Here is a 15,367-nt window from a genome sequence, read left to right as displayed (position 1 = left end):
GAGAGGAAACAGACAGGTCAAAGAGGCGGGGATGGAGCCAGTAAAAGGTGAGTGTAGGTGGGGAGGTAGGGAGGAGATAGGTCAGTCCAGGGAGGACGGACAGGTCAAGGGGGCGGGATGAGGTTAGTAGGTAGGAAATGGGGGTGCGACTTGAGGTGGGAGGAGGGGATAGGTGGGAGGAAGAACAGGTTAGGGAGGCGGGGATGAGCTGGGCTGGTTTTGGGATGCGGTAGGGGGAGGGGAGATTTTGAAGCTTGTGAAGTCCACATTGATACCATTGGGCTGCAGGGTTCCCAAGTGGAATATGAGTTGCTGTTCCTGCAACCTTCGGGTGGCATTGTTGTGGCACTGCAGGAGGCCCAGGATGGACATGTCGTCTGAGGAATGGGAGGGGGAGTTGAAGTGGTTGGTGACTGGGAGGTGCAGTTGTTTATTGCGAACCGAGCGTAGGTGTTCTGCAAAGCGGTCCCCGAGCCTCCGCTTGGTTTGTCTGATGTAGAGGAGGCCACAACGGGTACAGCGGATGCAGTATACCACATTAGCAGATGTGCAGGTGAACATCTGCTTGATGTGGAAAGTCTTCTTGGGGCCTGGGATGGGGGCGAGGGAGGAGGTGTGGAGGCAGGTGTAGCACTTCCTGCAGTTGCAGGGAAACGTGCCGGGTGTGGTGGGGCTGGAGGGGTGTGTGGAGCGGACAAGGGAGTCACGGAGAGAGTGGTCCCTCTGGAAAGCAGATAAGGGTGGGGAGGGAAATATGTCTTTCGTGGTGGGGTCGGATTGCAGATGGCGGAGGTGTCGGAGGATGATGCGTTGGATCCGGAGGTTGGTGGGGTGGTCTGTGAGGACGAGGGGGATTCTGTTTTGGTTGTTATTTTGGGGACGGGGTGTGAGGGATGAGTTGCGGGAAATGCGGGAGACACAGTCGAGGGCCTCCTCTACATCGGGGAAACCAAGCGGAGTTCTTCCTCCCACCTATCCCCTCCTCCCACCTCAAGTTGCACCCCCATTTCCTACCTACTAACCTCATCCCGCCCCCTTGACCTGTCCATCCTCCCTGGACTGACCTATCTCCTCCCTACCTCCCCACCTATACTCACCTTTACTGGCTCCATCCCCGCCTCTCTGACCTGTCTGTTTCTTCTCCACCTATCTTCTCCTCTATCCATCTTCTATTCGCCTCCCCCTCTCTCCCTATTTATTTCAGAACCCCCTTCCCCTCCCCCATTTCTGAAGGAGGGTCTAGGCCCGAAACGTCAGCTTTCCTGCTTCTATGATGCTGCTTGGCCTGCTGTGTTCATCCAGCTCTACACCTTGTTATCTCAGATTTTCCAGCATCTGCAGTTCCTACTATCTCTGTTAAAGAATTGAACTCGGTTTTTATCTGAAATTTCACCTCACCTGGGAGGTCACACAACTGTGAATGAAATGAGCAACTTCTGTATTTGTTCCCATAAATAACAACATTTGCTGGAAGAGACTGGTTAGATCAGTCATTTCTTTCCTGTATATCAGTTTAAGTTTATATGCAATGTTTGCCCAATTTAAATAAGTGTTCAATTTAAAGGGGAATTTAAGTGGTGGCAACTATTTTAACAATGAGTAACCTTGAGCTCCCTTAAATTCTTCTGTAGCTTTTACTCAATTATAATTTCTTCTCTCCTGTCATCATCTTAATGTGTTGATTCTTGATGGGTACTTTTGCAAGGTCATGAACACTCCACCCCAAAACTATATTCTCAATGTGATTGCAACAATGACCATGAGCAGGATACTGAATAATATAAAATGAAACCAATCCCAATCCTGACATCACCAAATGCCCATGGCTGTGTAAAAGACGTACACCAGAGGTTTCAACTGTTTGACCAGATTTCCTGTGGTTTACACTAGGGGAGAAAATAGACACATCTAACAGGAAAAATTGGCTTGAACAAATCTACTGCTGAAAACATTCTGGTTTCACATTTCCTTATTCATACTTTTTCAAGACATCTACTAAGACATCTACTGATTAGCTGCTCAAGCTTCACAGAATAGAAAATCTTATACGAGAGGAATATAGATATTGGTTTGCATTAACATTAAGGCAAACCCATTTGTTTCATTTTGTTTTTCGATAATGAAAATAGAATGATGCATTCAAATAACAATGGGATATTACATAAAGAAATAAGAGATTCTTGTTTCTATTATAATAGACTTAAGTTGAAAATCTTTCTTACCTCTCCCCTGTGCGTTCAGACTGATTACAGGTTGAAGATAATTGGTCAGTGCAGCAAACTTGCCCTTCTTACTAATACCCAACCACGTTCCTCCTTCTCTGCCTTTTTCCATATCCAGTCCTACTCATGGCACATGGAAAAAAAAAGCAATACAGAGAGGCTTACTTTACAATTCACATAATTTATTTCAGAATCTACTGATCACTGAACAAGTGACTGACCAATGTCTTAAGTAAATAAAGAAAGTCATCAGGTTGGGAAGGGGTTTACAGCCAGGGAGGAAAGAAGCAGGGGAACTGGAACTTACTTTTTATTTGGGTTTACTTGTGCAGTTCACTTGTGCATGAAATTTACTAGTTTCAGTTGCAGAGTCAAACATTCTCTTGGAGAATTCTGCATTTGATTGCCAGAGGGAATGTTGCACAAAACCAGAATCAATTTCTTTCTCCATAATTTATGGCACTATTAAACTTGTAAGAAACGAAGATGCTAAATGGAACAGGGATAGTTAATCTGCCACAGTTTTACCAGTTAAATCACAATTGCAGGACAAGGAGAAACAAACGCAGAAAGGAGAAGAAAGTAGAGAGGGCCATAAACCAGGAAGCATTGCTTGATAAACCTGAAACAAGACACAAGAAGTAAAAGTTCTGGAATATTTCACAAAGTACTTAATTGTTACAAGGGCAAATCATAATTGTCGATGGAAAGATCAGTTAACGAGCAGAAGTAAATGTTCTCGACAATTTAGAAGTGAAATCAGCAGTCACCGATTTGTGCAGGAGCCAATGGAACTCACTCCCGCTAAAGTCTGTGAAGGCTGAGTCAACTGAAATTAAAACTGAGAGAGAAATGTTTTTGTGAGATAGTGACATCAAGGGATATTGCACAAAGGCAAGCAAATGGATTTAAGGTAGAGATCAAATTAAGTATCAAAATAAGCTCAAGGGTCTGAACGGCCTACTTTTATTCAAATCTCTGTTCGACCTCTGTGAGATACACAGCTTTGCAAATTATGGAGAAGAATATTTATTCTTGCTGAAAGAGAACATTCTCTATCTCCCAAATCAAAATCAATCTTACAGATAACTAGCAACTGAATGGAAGTATAACGATTGAATTTCAGCTCTGATCTTCACTGCAATGTGTGATCTCATTCAGGTAGCAACTTTTTCTGGGTTTTTTTTGTTGGATGTGGGCATCTCTGGCATGGCTAGCATTTTCTGCATATCTCTAATTGCTCTTGGAGTGATTGATTTGCTCAGCATTTTCACAGGGCAGTTAAGAGCCAACCAAATTATTGTGGCTTTGGAGTCACACGTAGGTCAATCCAAATAACGATGACAGAGTTCCTTCCCTAAAGGTCATTAGTAAATCAGATTGATTTATACAACAACTGATGATAGCTTAATGCTCTTCATTACTTAAACTGGCTTTAGATTCCAGATTTATTAACAAAATTTAAATTTTATGAGCTGTCATGGTGGGATTTGAACCTATGTCTCTAGAATGTGTGTACAGCTGGAGGAACTCAGCAGGCCAGGCAGCATCAGAGGAGCAGGAAAATTGATGTTTTGGGTCAGGACCCTTCCCTATTTCTGAAGAAGGGTCCTGACCTGAAATGTCAACTTTCCTGCTCCTCTGATGCTGCCTGGCCTGCTGTGTTCCTCCAGCTCCACACTGTGTTGTCTCGGACTCCAGCATCTGCAGTTCTTGCAATCTCTAGAATGTTACCTTGGGCCTTTGAATAACTAGTAATATTGCCCTTATACCATTATCTCCCCCCAAAAAGCACAGTAGATGGAGAAAAAAATCAAAAACATAGACAATAGGATCAGAATGAGGCCATTCAGCCCTTTGAGGCTGCTTCTTCATTCAATATAATCATGGCTAATCATGCAACTCAGAACCCAGTTCTCACTCCCCCACCCCCATACTCTTTGCTTCCTTTTGCCAAAGGAACTCTGTCCAACTCCTTCTTGAAAATATTCACTGTTGTGGCCTAAACTGCTTTCTGCAGCGAGATTTCCACAGGCTCACCAATGTATGGGTGAAGAATTTTTCTCCCCTTCCGGTCCTAAATGGCCTCCCCTATACCTTTAGATGGTCAGTCCTGATTCTGAGTCTCTAGTCATTGGAGACTCAGAAACTCTGGACTGTTAATCCAGAAACCCAGATAATGTTCCAGAGACCCAGGTTCGAATCCCACCACGGCAGATGATGGAATTTGAATTCAATAAATATCTGGAATTAAGGACCGAATGATGACCATGAATCCATTATCGATTGTTGGGAAAAACCCATCTGATTCACGAATGCCCTTTAGGGAAGGAAACTGTCATCCTTAGCTGGTCTGGCCTACATATGACTCCAGACCATCAGCAATGTGGTTGACTCTGAACTGACCTCTGGGCAAATGGGGATGAGCAATAAAAGCTGCCTAGCCAGCGACACCCTCATCCCATAAATTAATAAAGATTAAAAAAAAAATTCTTCCTGCATTTACTCTGCCCAGTCCTGTTAGAATTTGAGGGGTCGACGAGATGCACCTCTCACTAGCCACCGCATCTTCTAACCTCTAGTGAATATAGTTCTATCTGATTTAATCTTTCTTCATATGTTACGAGATCAATGATCCAGATGCCAGGACTGATAATTCAGACATGTGGTGTCAAATCCCAGCATGGCAAGTTTGAAAAAAATACAGTATTAGGAATGTGACCATGAAACTACTGAATTGTCATACAAATCCATCCTTAGTGGAGGAAGATAAACAGCCATCCTTACTTAGTCTGGTCTATACGTGACTCCAGATGCAGAGCAATGTGGGTAACTTATAGCTATCTTCTGCAATGGAAGAGCAAGTCACTCAGTCGTAACAGAGTGCAGTGTTTGAAGCAGTTAGGAAAGATAAGTCATGATTGCCTCTCAGACACAACTAGATGTATGCAATAAGTGCAACCAATGGCCACATCCTTTGAATGAATTAAAAATGCTGGCAGAATGGGCACTAAAATTCATAACACCCTGAAGGTAGTGAGAGGAAAGTCTTTCAGGGGTACCAATCCTTACAACTTCAGAACAGCCCCTGGAGAAATATCTGCATGCAGGTGGTGAGCAGGATTGAGTTTGGACGTCAAGCCTCTTGAATCATAGAATCCCTACAGTGTAGGAAGCAGGCCATTCAGCCCATCGAGTCCACACTGACCCTTGAACAGCATTCCCACCTAGACGCATCCTCTTACCCTGTAAGCCTGAATTTCACATGGCTAATCCTACTGCTTACATGAGCATGAGCACTGAGCAAGGAGATGTATCCTGGGAAGCAATATTTTTAGAAAAGAATGAGGAAAGAACTTGCAATTCAATAAAACCATTTGAATTTCTCTAAGCACTTTTTAACAAACAAAATATTTGGACATGTCATCATTGCTTTGCAGGCAAAACACCAAGAGAAAAAACTGTTGGAAGTTAAAAACTGCATAACAAGCAGAAAGCTAGGTAATAAGATTAGATTTGGTGAATGTAAATAGGCCACTCTTTACAGATCGGGGCGTGCATAAACGTAGAAGTTCATTCAGTGTTTTTATGAAAGAGGGCAACTGAAGCTTGTACAAGTTGACAGTTCTGTAAAAAGGAAGAAAGACTTGTACGTAGAGCATGCCTTTCACAGACTTTGTTCAGAGGCTATTCAGAAATGTTAAGTGTTGGAACCCTGGAGGATTCTCATCTCACTAACTCAAGAGTGCTGTGAATTTTAGTGCTCAATCTTGCCAACTTAGTTTCATTAATTCACAGGATGTGGCTGAAATAACGCCACAAAGGCTGGTATCCCGTCACCAAGTCACCCTTTATTTACTCGTGCATTGTACTTGACACTGACCCAGCTAGAACACAGCCAGCTCCTAAATGGAGCAGAACCCTGACACTCTTATTTATATCTGTCAGCCGGTACTCCCTGATTGGGCCAGGTTAACAAATCTAACCTGGGAACTCATATTCAATGAGATCCGTTTGGCTGACATTGGTCCAATCACTACAGTGGCTACTGCTGGCATATATTGCAAATCTCAGTGACTTGCTGAGCCATTCTAAAAGGTAGCGAACAGTTACTCATATTGCTCTAGTTCTGGAATCACACATAGGCTGGGTTAAATAAGAAAAGCAGTTTACCTTCCTTTAAATGACATTAGTGATGGACATGTTTGACAATCCAGTAGTTACATTCCAGATACTATTTCTTTGCAATTCTAATTTATTTAATAAAAGGAGTTGAAGTTACCTGGCTGCTGCGCAGGGTTTTGAACTCACGTCTTTCAATGATCAGTGCAGGCCTCTGCTTTTTGGGAGAAATTGACGGATGGCCCAAAGTGCTTTCTGGAGTGTACTTCATGATTGAAATATAGATTGAACTCCCTTAACTCTTGCAGTCAATGAGAACCTAACTGTGGCTGACATCAATGTGCAAAAGGCAGGTGGATATTGGCTGACATGTATCCAAGTTACTGTTGTTTTGTAGAACTTGTTTAAATTGTTTTGAATATTCTACTGTATTCCTGACTGGCCTCAATAACCTCAGGGTAATCTAAAACTCTCTTGCCGTTATCTTTGTCCACACTGAGTGTCATTTAACGATCACTTATTACATTGGGTCCTGATTAAGTATTCCTAAAATTTTACAATCCTCATCCAGGATTCCAAATCCCTCACCTGCACTGTGCTCAAACAATCTGTGCTCATCAGATTCTGACCTTTGAGCATCACTAATTTTAACTGCTTTACCTTTGGCAGCAATACCCTTTAGCTGCCAAAACTTAAGCATGGAAAGTGCCTTCCCTAAGCCTCTGCAATTCTCTAACCTCATCTTAACACATTCTTTAAAGCCTATCTCTTTTGACCAAAATTTTCATCATCTCTCCTAAGATTGCCTTGTGACTTGGTCTCGAATTTTACTTTAAGAAACTTCTGTGAATAATTTTGCAATGTTTTATCACACTGAAGATGCTATGCAAATTATTGTTGATTATCTTCATAAAAACAAAATAAATAGGAGCAGGAGCTCAGGTGATTCTGTTAAGCTTGCACTGCCGTTTAATAAAAACATGGCTGATCCTCAATCTCAACACCATTTTACCTCCAGGTTTCTAGTAGCTTTAGTTTTCCTTTCAGCTTCCTGTTTGGGTGTTAATTATAGCTCAGTGTGTAGCAGTTGTGTCTGAATTAGAAGTTTGCAAATTCAATGGCTACTTCAGGGATTTGAGAGCAAAAATAATTCCAGCCCATAAGGGAAAAACTAATAAAAGTTAGAAATGACACATACCAATCTAACTTATCTGGTATACGCTAAAATGGAGATAAAATATATTCCTTTCGAAGTATGACTGCTCTTTTTTTTGAGTGATTTTCTGTCTGAGGGACAGGGGGTTCTGTACCGTCAGAGGTACTGTCTTTCAGATGTGATGTTTAATCATGACCCTGTTTGCTCTCTCAAAGTTATTTTCCCCAGGGAAATCCATCTTTCATTTCCCAGACAGGTCACCAGATGGAGCGCTTTGCCAAGGTGGAGTATTCTCTCTCACACAGAAACTGGCAGGTGAGACCTGTCCATACCACGAGGAGAGACTGAAACCAGCAATGAAGGCCTCACTAATGTCAAATGGTGTGGGACTCTTGTTTGAGGAATTACGAGTGGGACAACAGCAGGGGAGGATTGGAGGAGAATATACTGACATTAACCTACAAACTCCAGATGAGTCAATTATAGAAAAGTACAATTTTCTTTATTCACTTGTGGGAAGTGAAATCGCTGGCCAGACCAGCATTTACTGCCCATCCCTAGTTGTCCTTGAGAAGGTACTGCTGCAGTCAGACACATAATGCTGTTAGGGAGGGAGTTCCAGGACTTTGACCCACTGACACAGAACAGTGAGATATTTCCACATCAAGAAGATAAGTGAATTGGAAGGGAACATGGAGGTAGTGATGTTCCCATGTATCTGCTGTCCTTGTCCTTCTAGAAGATAGTGGTTGTGGGTTTGGAAGATACTGTCCAAGTAGCCTTGGTAAATTTCAACAGTGCATTTTGTCAGTGGTACACACTGTTGCTACTGAGATGTGGTGGAGGAGTGACTGACATGCACATTCAAAACCAGGAATCAAATTCACTTAATTATTAAAATGCATGTCTACAGCTTCCGAGAATTCCTTATTTTAATTATAATAAAATACATTATCTTAATTTAGTGTGATCCTTCACTCATGTGGATTCAAACCCACACAAACAGATTATCCATCCCTTGTGTTTTAATGTGTAAAAATAAAGTGCAATATAGAAATCAAAAATTACACTTTAAAATCTGCAGAATCAATTTAGCCATAGTATCTCTCTGAAGTCTAGAATACTGGCAGACTACAAATGTTAACATAAGATTAGTCATTTTAATATTAGCCATGAAATGCTTTACTGCATTTTTCAAATGTTTATACAAGACAGCAAACACACAAACTTCATAATAAGTACTGTAAGAACTCATACTGCTTACTGAAAAAAAACTCTTGCTGCATTGAAAATTAACACATCTTTTGGTGTTACCTAACTATAACTGAAAATGCATGACAATCAAAGCTCAAGGTTGAACGTTAAATTAAAACACAGAATTAAAGAAAATCTCAAGCCCCACCCCCATCTCCTACCGACTAACCTCATCCCGCCCCCTTGACCTGTCCGTTCTCCCTGGACTGACCTATCTCTTCCCTAACTCGCCACCTACACTCACCCTTACTGGCTCCATCCCCACCTCTTTGACCTGTCTGTCTCCTCTCCACCTATCTTCTCCTCTATCCACCTCCCCCTCTCTCCCTATTTATTTCAGAATCCCCTTCCCCTCCCCCATTTCTGAAGAAGGGTCTAGGCCTGAAACGTCAGCCTTCCTGCTCCTCTGATGCTGCTTGGCCTGCTGTGTTCATCCAGCTCTACAGCTTGTTATCTCAGATTCTCTAGCATCTGCAGTTCCTACCATCTCCAAAGAAAATCCAATTTGATCTGCATTCCGCAATCTCAGTGATTGTATTTGCATTTTAAAATGGAACAGTGAAACAAACTTGGGCAGAAATTCAACATCTCATGAAATAATATGCAGTGAAATAGTTATTAAGATTTGAGAGAGATTTTTCCAATAATTGTGGTGGCTACTTGAACAAAGATGAAGATGGTTGGATCAACTTAAACCTTTGAAAAAAAATCAAAAAATTAAGCAACAAACTGGAATACGCAAAAAGTTCTATGATGCACTTGTAAGAAAAAAAAGAGACTTGTTCACTGCAGAATACTGTCTTCAATAACAATACTGGCAGTTGATGGAGACGTGATCACAGTCTTGTGAACTAAATTATTAGCATAAGTAGAGATAAGCAATGAAAAGAAGATACAGGAAGAAAACCAAAGAGAAGGAATAAAACAAGACAAGAAATTATTCAACTGGGTTAAGTTCATTGATCCTGTAATGCCAATGAGGAGCCAGGTTTGAAGTGTGTGCACTGGAGAATTGTCTCCACAGCACTGTCACCCTACCACTCTCTAAACTGTGCTTTTGTTATGTGGTATCACACTAGGACTACAGGATTTCTGCTGAATTCATCTTTGCAGTCCAATTCTGAATCTATATGTATCACAGTTTCCTGATTCACTGTTTATTTACACAAAAGAAAACAAGAAATATTTTCTTGTAGGAGTTGGGGTGGGGCAGGTGGGAACTTCATCAATGTACCACCAAATCATAAACTAGAATTATAAATGTAACTCCAGAGTGCCCTTCCTCTCTGCTTCATTTTTCTACCTGCTCTAAACGGGGTCAGGATATTAAACACTGTTGACTCTCTCAGGATGGTTAATTTAATTGGTTTCATGCTCAGATTTTTAAGCTGAGAACTTCAATTGTTTCATTCCATTTGGACTCATCAAAATCTCTGCTTTGCTCCAGCTGCTGTGCTGTGATCCGAAGTGAATTAGTGATTGATTTTCCCGCTCTTCATGTGGAATTGGATGGTGTCTACTTGCCACTTACCTACAAAAAAGATCTGAAGCTCAGCAAGACTATTCATTACAAGTGAGAACATGAGCTGTTACATTTCATAGCTGAAATGCTCCATCCCAGGCAATATCTTGGTGAATCTTCTTCACACCCTCCACATTCTTATAGCATGGTGACCAGAACTGCAGACTGTACTACAACTGCGGCTTAGCCAAAGTCTGTACATCTTCAACATAACATCCCTGCCCTTCAAATCTATGACTCAACTGATAAAGGCAAGTATCCCTTCTTAATTACCCTATTTACCTGTCCTGCCAACTGTGGACAAGCACCCTTAGATCCCTCTGTTCCTCTCAGCTTCCCAATGACTTGCCATTCATTGACTATGTCCAAAGTGCATCACCTCACATATCAGGGTTAAATTCCAACTGCCAGTGATCTGCTCATATGACCAATCCATTTATATCTTTCTGTAATCTAACACCTTCCTTCTCATTGTCAGGTACCCAGCCAATCTATGTGTCATCTGCAAATTTATCATCCCGTCCATGTTCTTTTCTACATCATTTATGAATATCACAAACAATAACTGAAATAAGTCCACAGAGGCTAGTATCCCTTCACCATGTCACCCTTTATTTACACATGCATAGAACTTGACACTGGTCTGGCTTCCTCAGAACCAGCTCTCAAATTGAACAGAACCTCTGACACTCCTGTTTATAACTATCAGCCAGTGCCCCTTAACAGCCCCAACCAGGGAAGTCATATTCGATGATGTCCATCTGGCTGACCTGGTTACAATCACTACAATAATCAGCACTGATCCTGTGGTATGCCACTGCATACCAGGCTCCAGTCACACAAATAGCATTCTACCACAACCTTCTCTCTCCTGTCACTGATGGTAATTTGGATCCAAATTACCAAGTTACCCTGGATCGCATGAGCTTTTACCTTCTTTATCAGTTTCTCATGTGGGATCTGTTAAAGGCCTTGCTGAAATCCATATAAACTACATCTCTTTGAAAAACTCCATGTGATTTGTAAGGCATGACCTCCCTTTAACAAAGCCATGCTGCCTATCCTTGATCAAACCTTCCCTCTCTAAATGAAGATTAATTTGCTCTTTCCCTATTTTCTCCAATAGTTTTCCTACCACTGACATTAGACTGACTGGTCTATATTTCCCTGGTCTAACTCTGCCAATTATTGCTTTACAAGAAGGTTGGCAAACTAGTTGTGTGCAATCCCTTTGAAGAAGAGTGACCATAGAGTCATACAGTAGCGTCATCAAGTAATACAGCATGGAGACAGGCCCTTTGGCCCAAACTGGTCCATGCTGACCATGGTGCCCACTCAGCTAGTTCCTGCCTGCATTTGGTCCATATCCCTCTAAACCCTTCCCATCATGTACCAATCCAAATGTTTTTTTAAATGTTGCTATTGTGCCTGCCTCAACCACTTTCTCTGGCAGCCTATTCTATATACACACCACTCTCTGCATGAAAAAACTGCCTCTCAGGTCTTTCTTAAATCTTGACCTCTCACCTTAAACCTATGCTCTCTATTTTTCAATTCCCCAACCCTGGGAAAAAGACTACATGCGTTCATCCTATCAATGCCCTTCGTGATTTTACACACCTCAATAAGGTCACCCCCTCAATTTCCTATGTTTCAAGGAATAAAGTTCTATCCTGGCAACCTCTTCCTATAACACAGGCCTACTAGTCCTGGCAACATCCTTGTAAATCTTCTTTGTACGCTTTCCAGTTTAACTGTGTCTTTCCTATAACAGGGTGACCAAAACTCTTCACAATACTCCAAGTGCAGCCTCACCAATGACTTACACAACTGTAACATAACATCCCAACTCCTATACTCAATGCCTCAACTAATGAAGGTCAGTATGCCAAATGACTTCTTTATCACCCTGTCTACCTGTGACACTGCTTTCAACAAAATTTGTACTTGTATTCCTAGGGCCCGCTATTCCACAACACTCCTCAGGACCTTACCACTTACTGTATAAATCCTAGATAACAAGGCGCAGAGCTGGATGAACACAGCAGGCCAAGCAGCATCAGAGGAGCAGGAAAGCTGACGTTTCGGGCCTAGACCCTTCTTCAGGCTTCGCAGTGGGGTTAAAATTGTTTCAGAGACAGTAGGAACTGCAGATGCTGAAGGAGGGTCTAGGCCCGAAACGTCAGCTTTCCTGCTTCTATGATGCTGCTTGGCCTGCTGTGTTCATCCAGCTCTACACCTTGTTATCTCAGATTCTCCAGCATCTGCAGTTCCTACCATCTCTGTATAAATTCTACTTTGGTTTGACTTTCCAAAGTGCAACACTTCATACTTATCTGTATTGAATTGCATTTGCCAGTCCTCAGCCCACTTCCCCATCTGATCAAGATCCCTCTGTAATTTTTGATAACTTTCTTTGCTATCAACTATATCTCTTAATTTTGTATCATCCACCAACTTGCTAATCATGCCTTGTACATTCACATCCAGATCATTTATGTAAATAATATATGACAGAATATAATAATATATATGATAGAATTTTTCATTAACATGGAGAGTGACATAGTTGATTCTGAGACCAGAGTCTTAAATGTAAAAAGAGGAAATTATGATGGTATGAGGTGTGAGCTGGCTATGATAAATTGGAGCATGTTACTTAAATGGATGATCGTGGATATACAATGGCAAACATTTAAAGCGTGCATGGAGAAACAGCAACAATTAATCACTCCTGTCCAACACAAAAACAAAATGAGAAAAATTGCTTGGCCATGGCAAACAATAGAAATTAAAGATAGCATTAATCTAAAGGAATGAGCATTAAAAAATTGGCCAAAAAAAAAAAGCAGCCTTGAGGATTGGGAGCAGTTAGATTTTAGGAAAAGAAGACAAAGGGATTGAAGAAGAGGAAAAACAAGAGTACAAACTTAAGCTTGCGGGGAACATACCAACTGATTGTAAAAGCTTCTACTGGAATGTATACATACCATAGGTATGTGAAGAGAGAAAAAAAAACTTAGTGAATACAAATGTTGATCCCTTACAATCAGAAACAGGGGACATTATAATGAGGAACAAAGACATGGCAGACTGAATAAATGTATATTTTGGTTCTGTCTTCACAAAGGACATGCCCAAAATCTTGGGGAACACATGGCCTAGTAAGAGAGAGGAATTGAAGGCATTAATCAGTATTAGTAGGGAAATGGCACTAGGGAAATTGACGTGGTTGCAGAATGACAGAATTCGCAGGGACTGATAATCTACATCCCAACATACTTATGGAAATGGCCCTAGAAATATAGACTCTGAAACAGTTCCTATGAATTGGAGGATAGCTAATGTAAACCCTCAATTAAAAAAAAAGAGGCAGCAAGAAAACAGGGAATTATAAACTGGTTAGCATGACATTGAACGAGAGAAAACACTCCAATTCATTAGAAAAGATTTAATAGCAAAACACTTGGGAAACAATGCCAAGGATTGGACAGTCAGTGTGGATTTTCGAAACTGAAATCATGTTTCACAAATCTATTGGAATTTTGAAATCATGTAAGTAGTAGCGTTGTTAAGGGGAAACCAGTGAATGTGGTTTACTTGAACTTTCAGAAAAGGTCTGATAAAGTTCTACAGAACAGATTAACATGTAAAATAAAAGTATGTGGGATTGGGGGTAATGTACGGATATGGAGAGGGAACTGGCTAGCAGACAGGAAACAGTTGGAATAAATGGATCTGAGTAACAGTCAGTGACCAGTGGGATACCACAGCCCCAGCTATTCACAACATATATTCATGATTTAGATGAGGGAACTAAAAGTGATGATTTAGATGAGGGAACTAAATGTGACGTCTTGCAAAATGACACAAAGTCGGGTGGGACGATGCAGACTGCTTCAGTGTGATTTGGACAAGTTGTGAGTAGGCAAATGTATGGTAGATGATTTACAAATATGGATAAATATTTGGGTAGCAAAAACAGGAAAGTGAATTATTGGGAAAGGGGGATGTGCAATGAGACTTTGGTGTCCTTATACACCAGTCAGTGAATGTAAGCATGCAGGTATAGTAGGTGATGAAGAAGCCAAATGCTATGGTGGCCTTCATTGTGATAGGGTTTGAATACGAGAGCAGGAGTGTCTTGCTGCAATTGTACAGGACCTTGGTGATAACACACATGGAATATTGTGTGCAGTTTTGGTCTCTTTATCTGAGGAAGGATGTTCTGGCCACGGATGGAGTGCAACGAAGGTTTATCAGACTGATTCCTGGGATGGCAGTGCTGACATATGGAGAGGCTGGATTGTTAAGACTATATTCAATGGAATTTAGAAGAACTAAGGGGGAAGAATGCACAGAAACCTACAAAATACTAATGGTATGAGACAGGATAAAAGTAGGAAACTATGTTTCCCTGATTGGGGAGCCCAGAATCAGGGGTCACAGTCAGAGTCATAGAGTCATACAGCATGGAAACAGAGACCCTTTGGTTCAACCAGTCCATACTGACCATAATACCAATCTAAAATAGTCCCACTTGCCTGTGCTTGGCCTATATCCCTCCAATCATTTCTTATTCATGTACTTGTCTAAATATCTTTAAAAGTTATAACCTGTATCCACCGCTTCCTCTGGAAGTTCATTTCACACATGGACCACTTTGTGTGTAAAGAAAAAATTGCCCCTCATGTCTTTTTTAAATCTTTCTCCTCTCACCTTAAAAATATGTCCCCGGTCTTGAAATCTCCTACCCTAGGGAAAAGACACCTGCCTTTCACTTTATCTATAACCATCATGATTTTATAGACTTCTAGGAGGTCCCATCTCAACTTCCTACACTCCAGAGGGAAAAAATATAGAGTAGGCCATTTAGGACCGAGATGTGGGGAAATTTCTTCACCAAAAAAGTGGTGAGCTCATCGAATTCTCTGCTACACTTCATATTGAATGGTGGAGCAGGCTTGAAGGGCCAAATAGTCTACTCCTACTCCTTTTTTCTATGTTTGTACGTTACCAATATAGGAATTCAGTCTGTCTTCCACGTGTGTTCATTTGCATTTCATAGTTCATGACAAACTCCAATCTGCT

At 41.3% G+C, this 15,367-nt stretch overlaps 1 protein-coding gene across 3 annotated transcripts in view; it reads right to left on the bottom strand.

Moving 5' to 3' along the window:
* tango2 (transport and golgi organization 2 homolog (Drosophila)) overlaps positions 1-15,367 on the bottom strand; it is a 153,250-nt gene that overhangs the window by 41,603 nt on the left and 96,280 nt on the right. For all 3 annotated transcript variants that reach the window (XM_048611174.1, XM_048611173.1, XM_048611175.1), the window contains one exon: positions 2,223-2,342. In XM_048611174.1, the coding sequence (XP_048467131.1) occupies positions 2,223-2,342 (120 nt within the window). The remainder of the gene's footprint in view (positions 1-2,222; positions 2,343-15,367) is intronic.

The sequence above is a fragment of the Rhincodon typus genome, chromosome 24, assembly GCF_021869965.1.
Source record: "Rhincodon typus isolate 14 chromosome 24, sRhiTyp1.1, whole genome shotgun sequence".
In the NCBI taxonomy this organism is placed as follows: domain Eukaryota; kingdom Metazoa; phylum Chordata; class Chondrichthyes; order Orectolobiformes; family Rhincodontidae; genus Rhincodon; species Rhincodon typus.
This window is presented reverse-complemented; position numbering and strand designations above follow the sequence as displayed.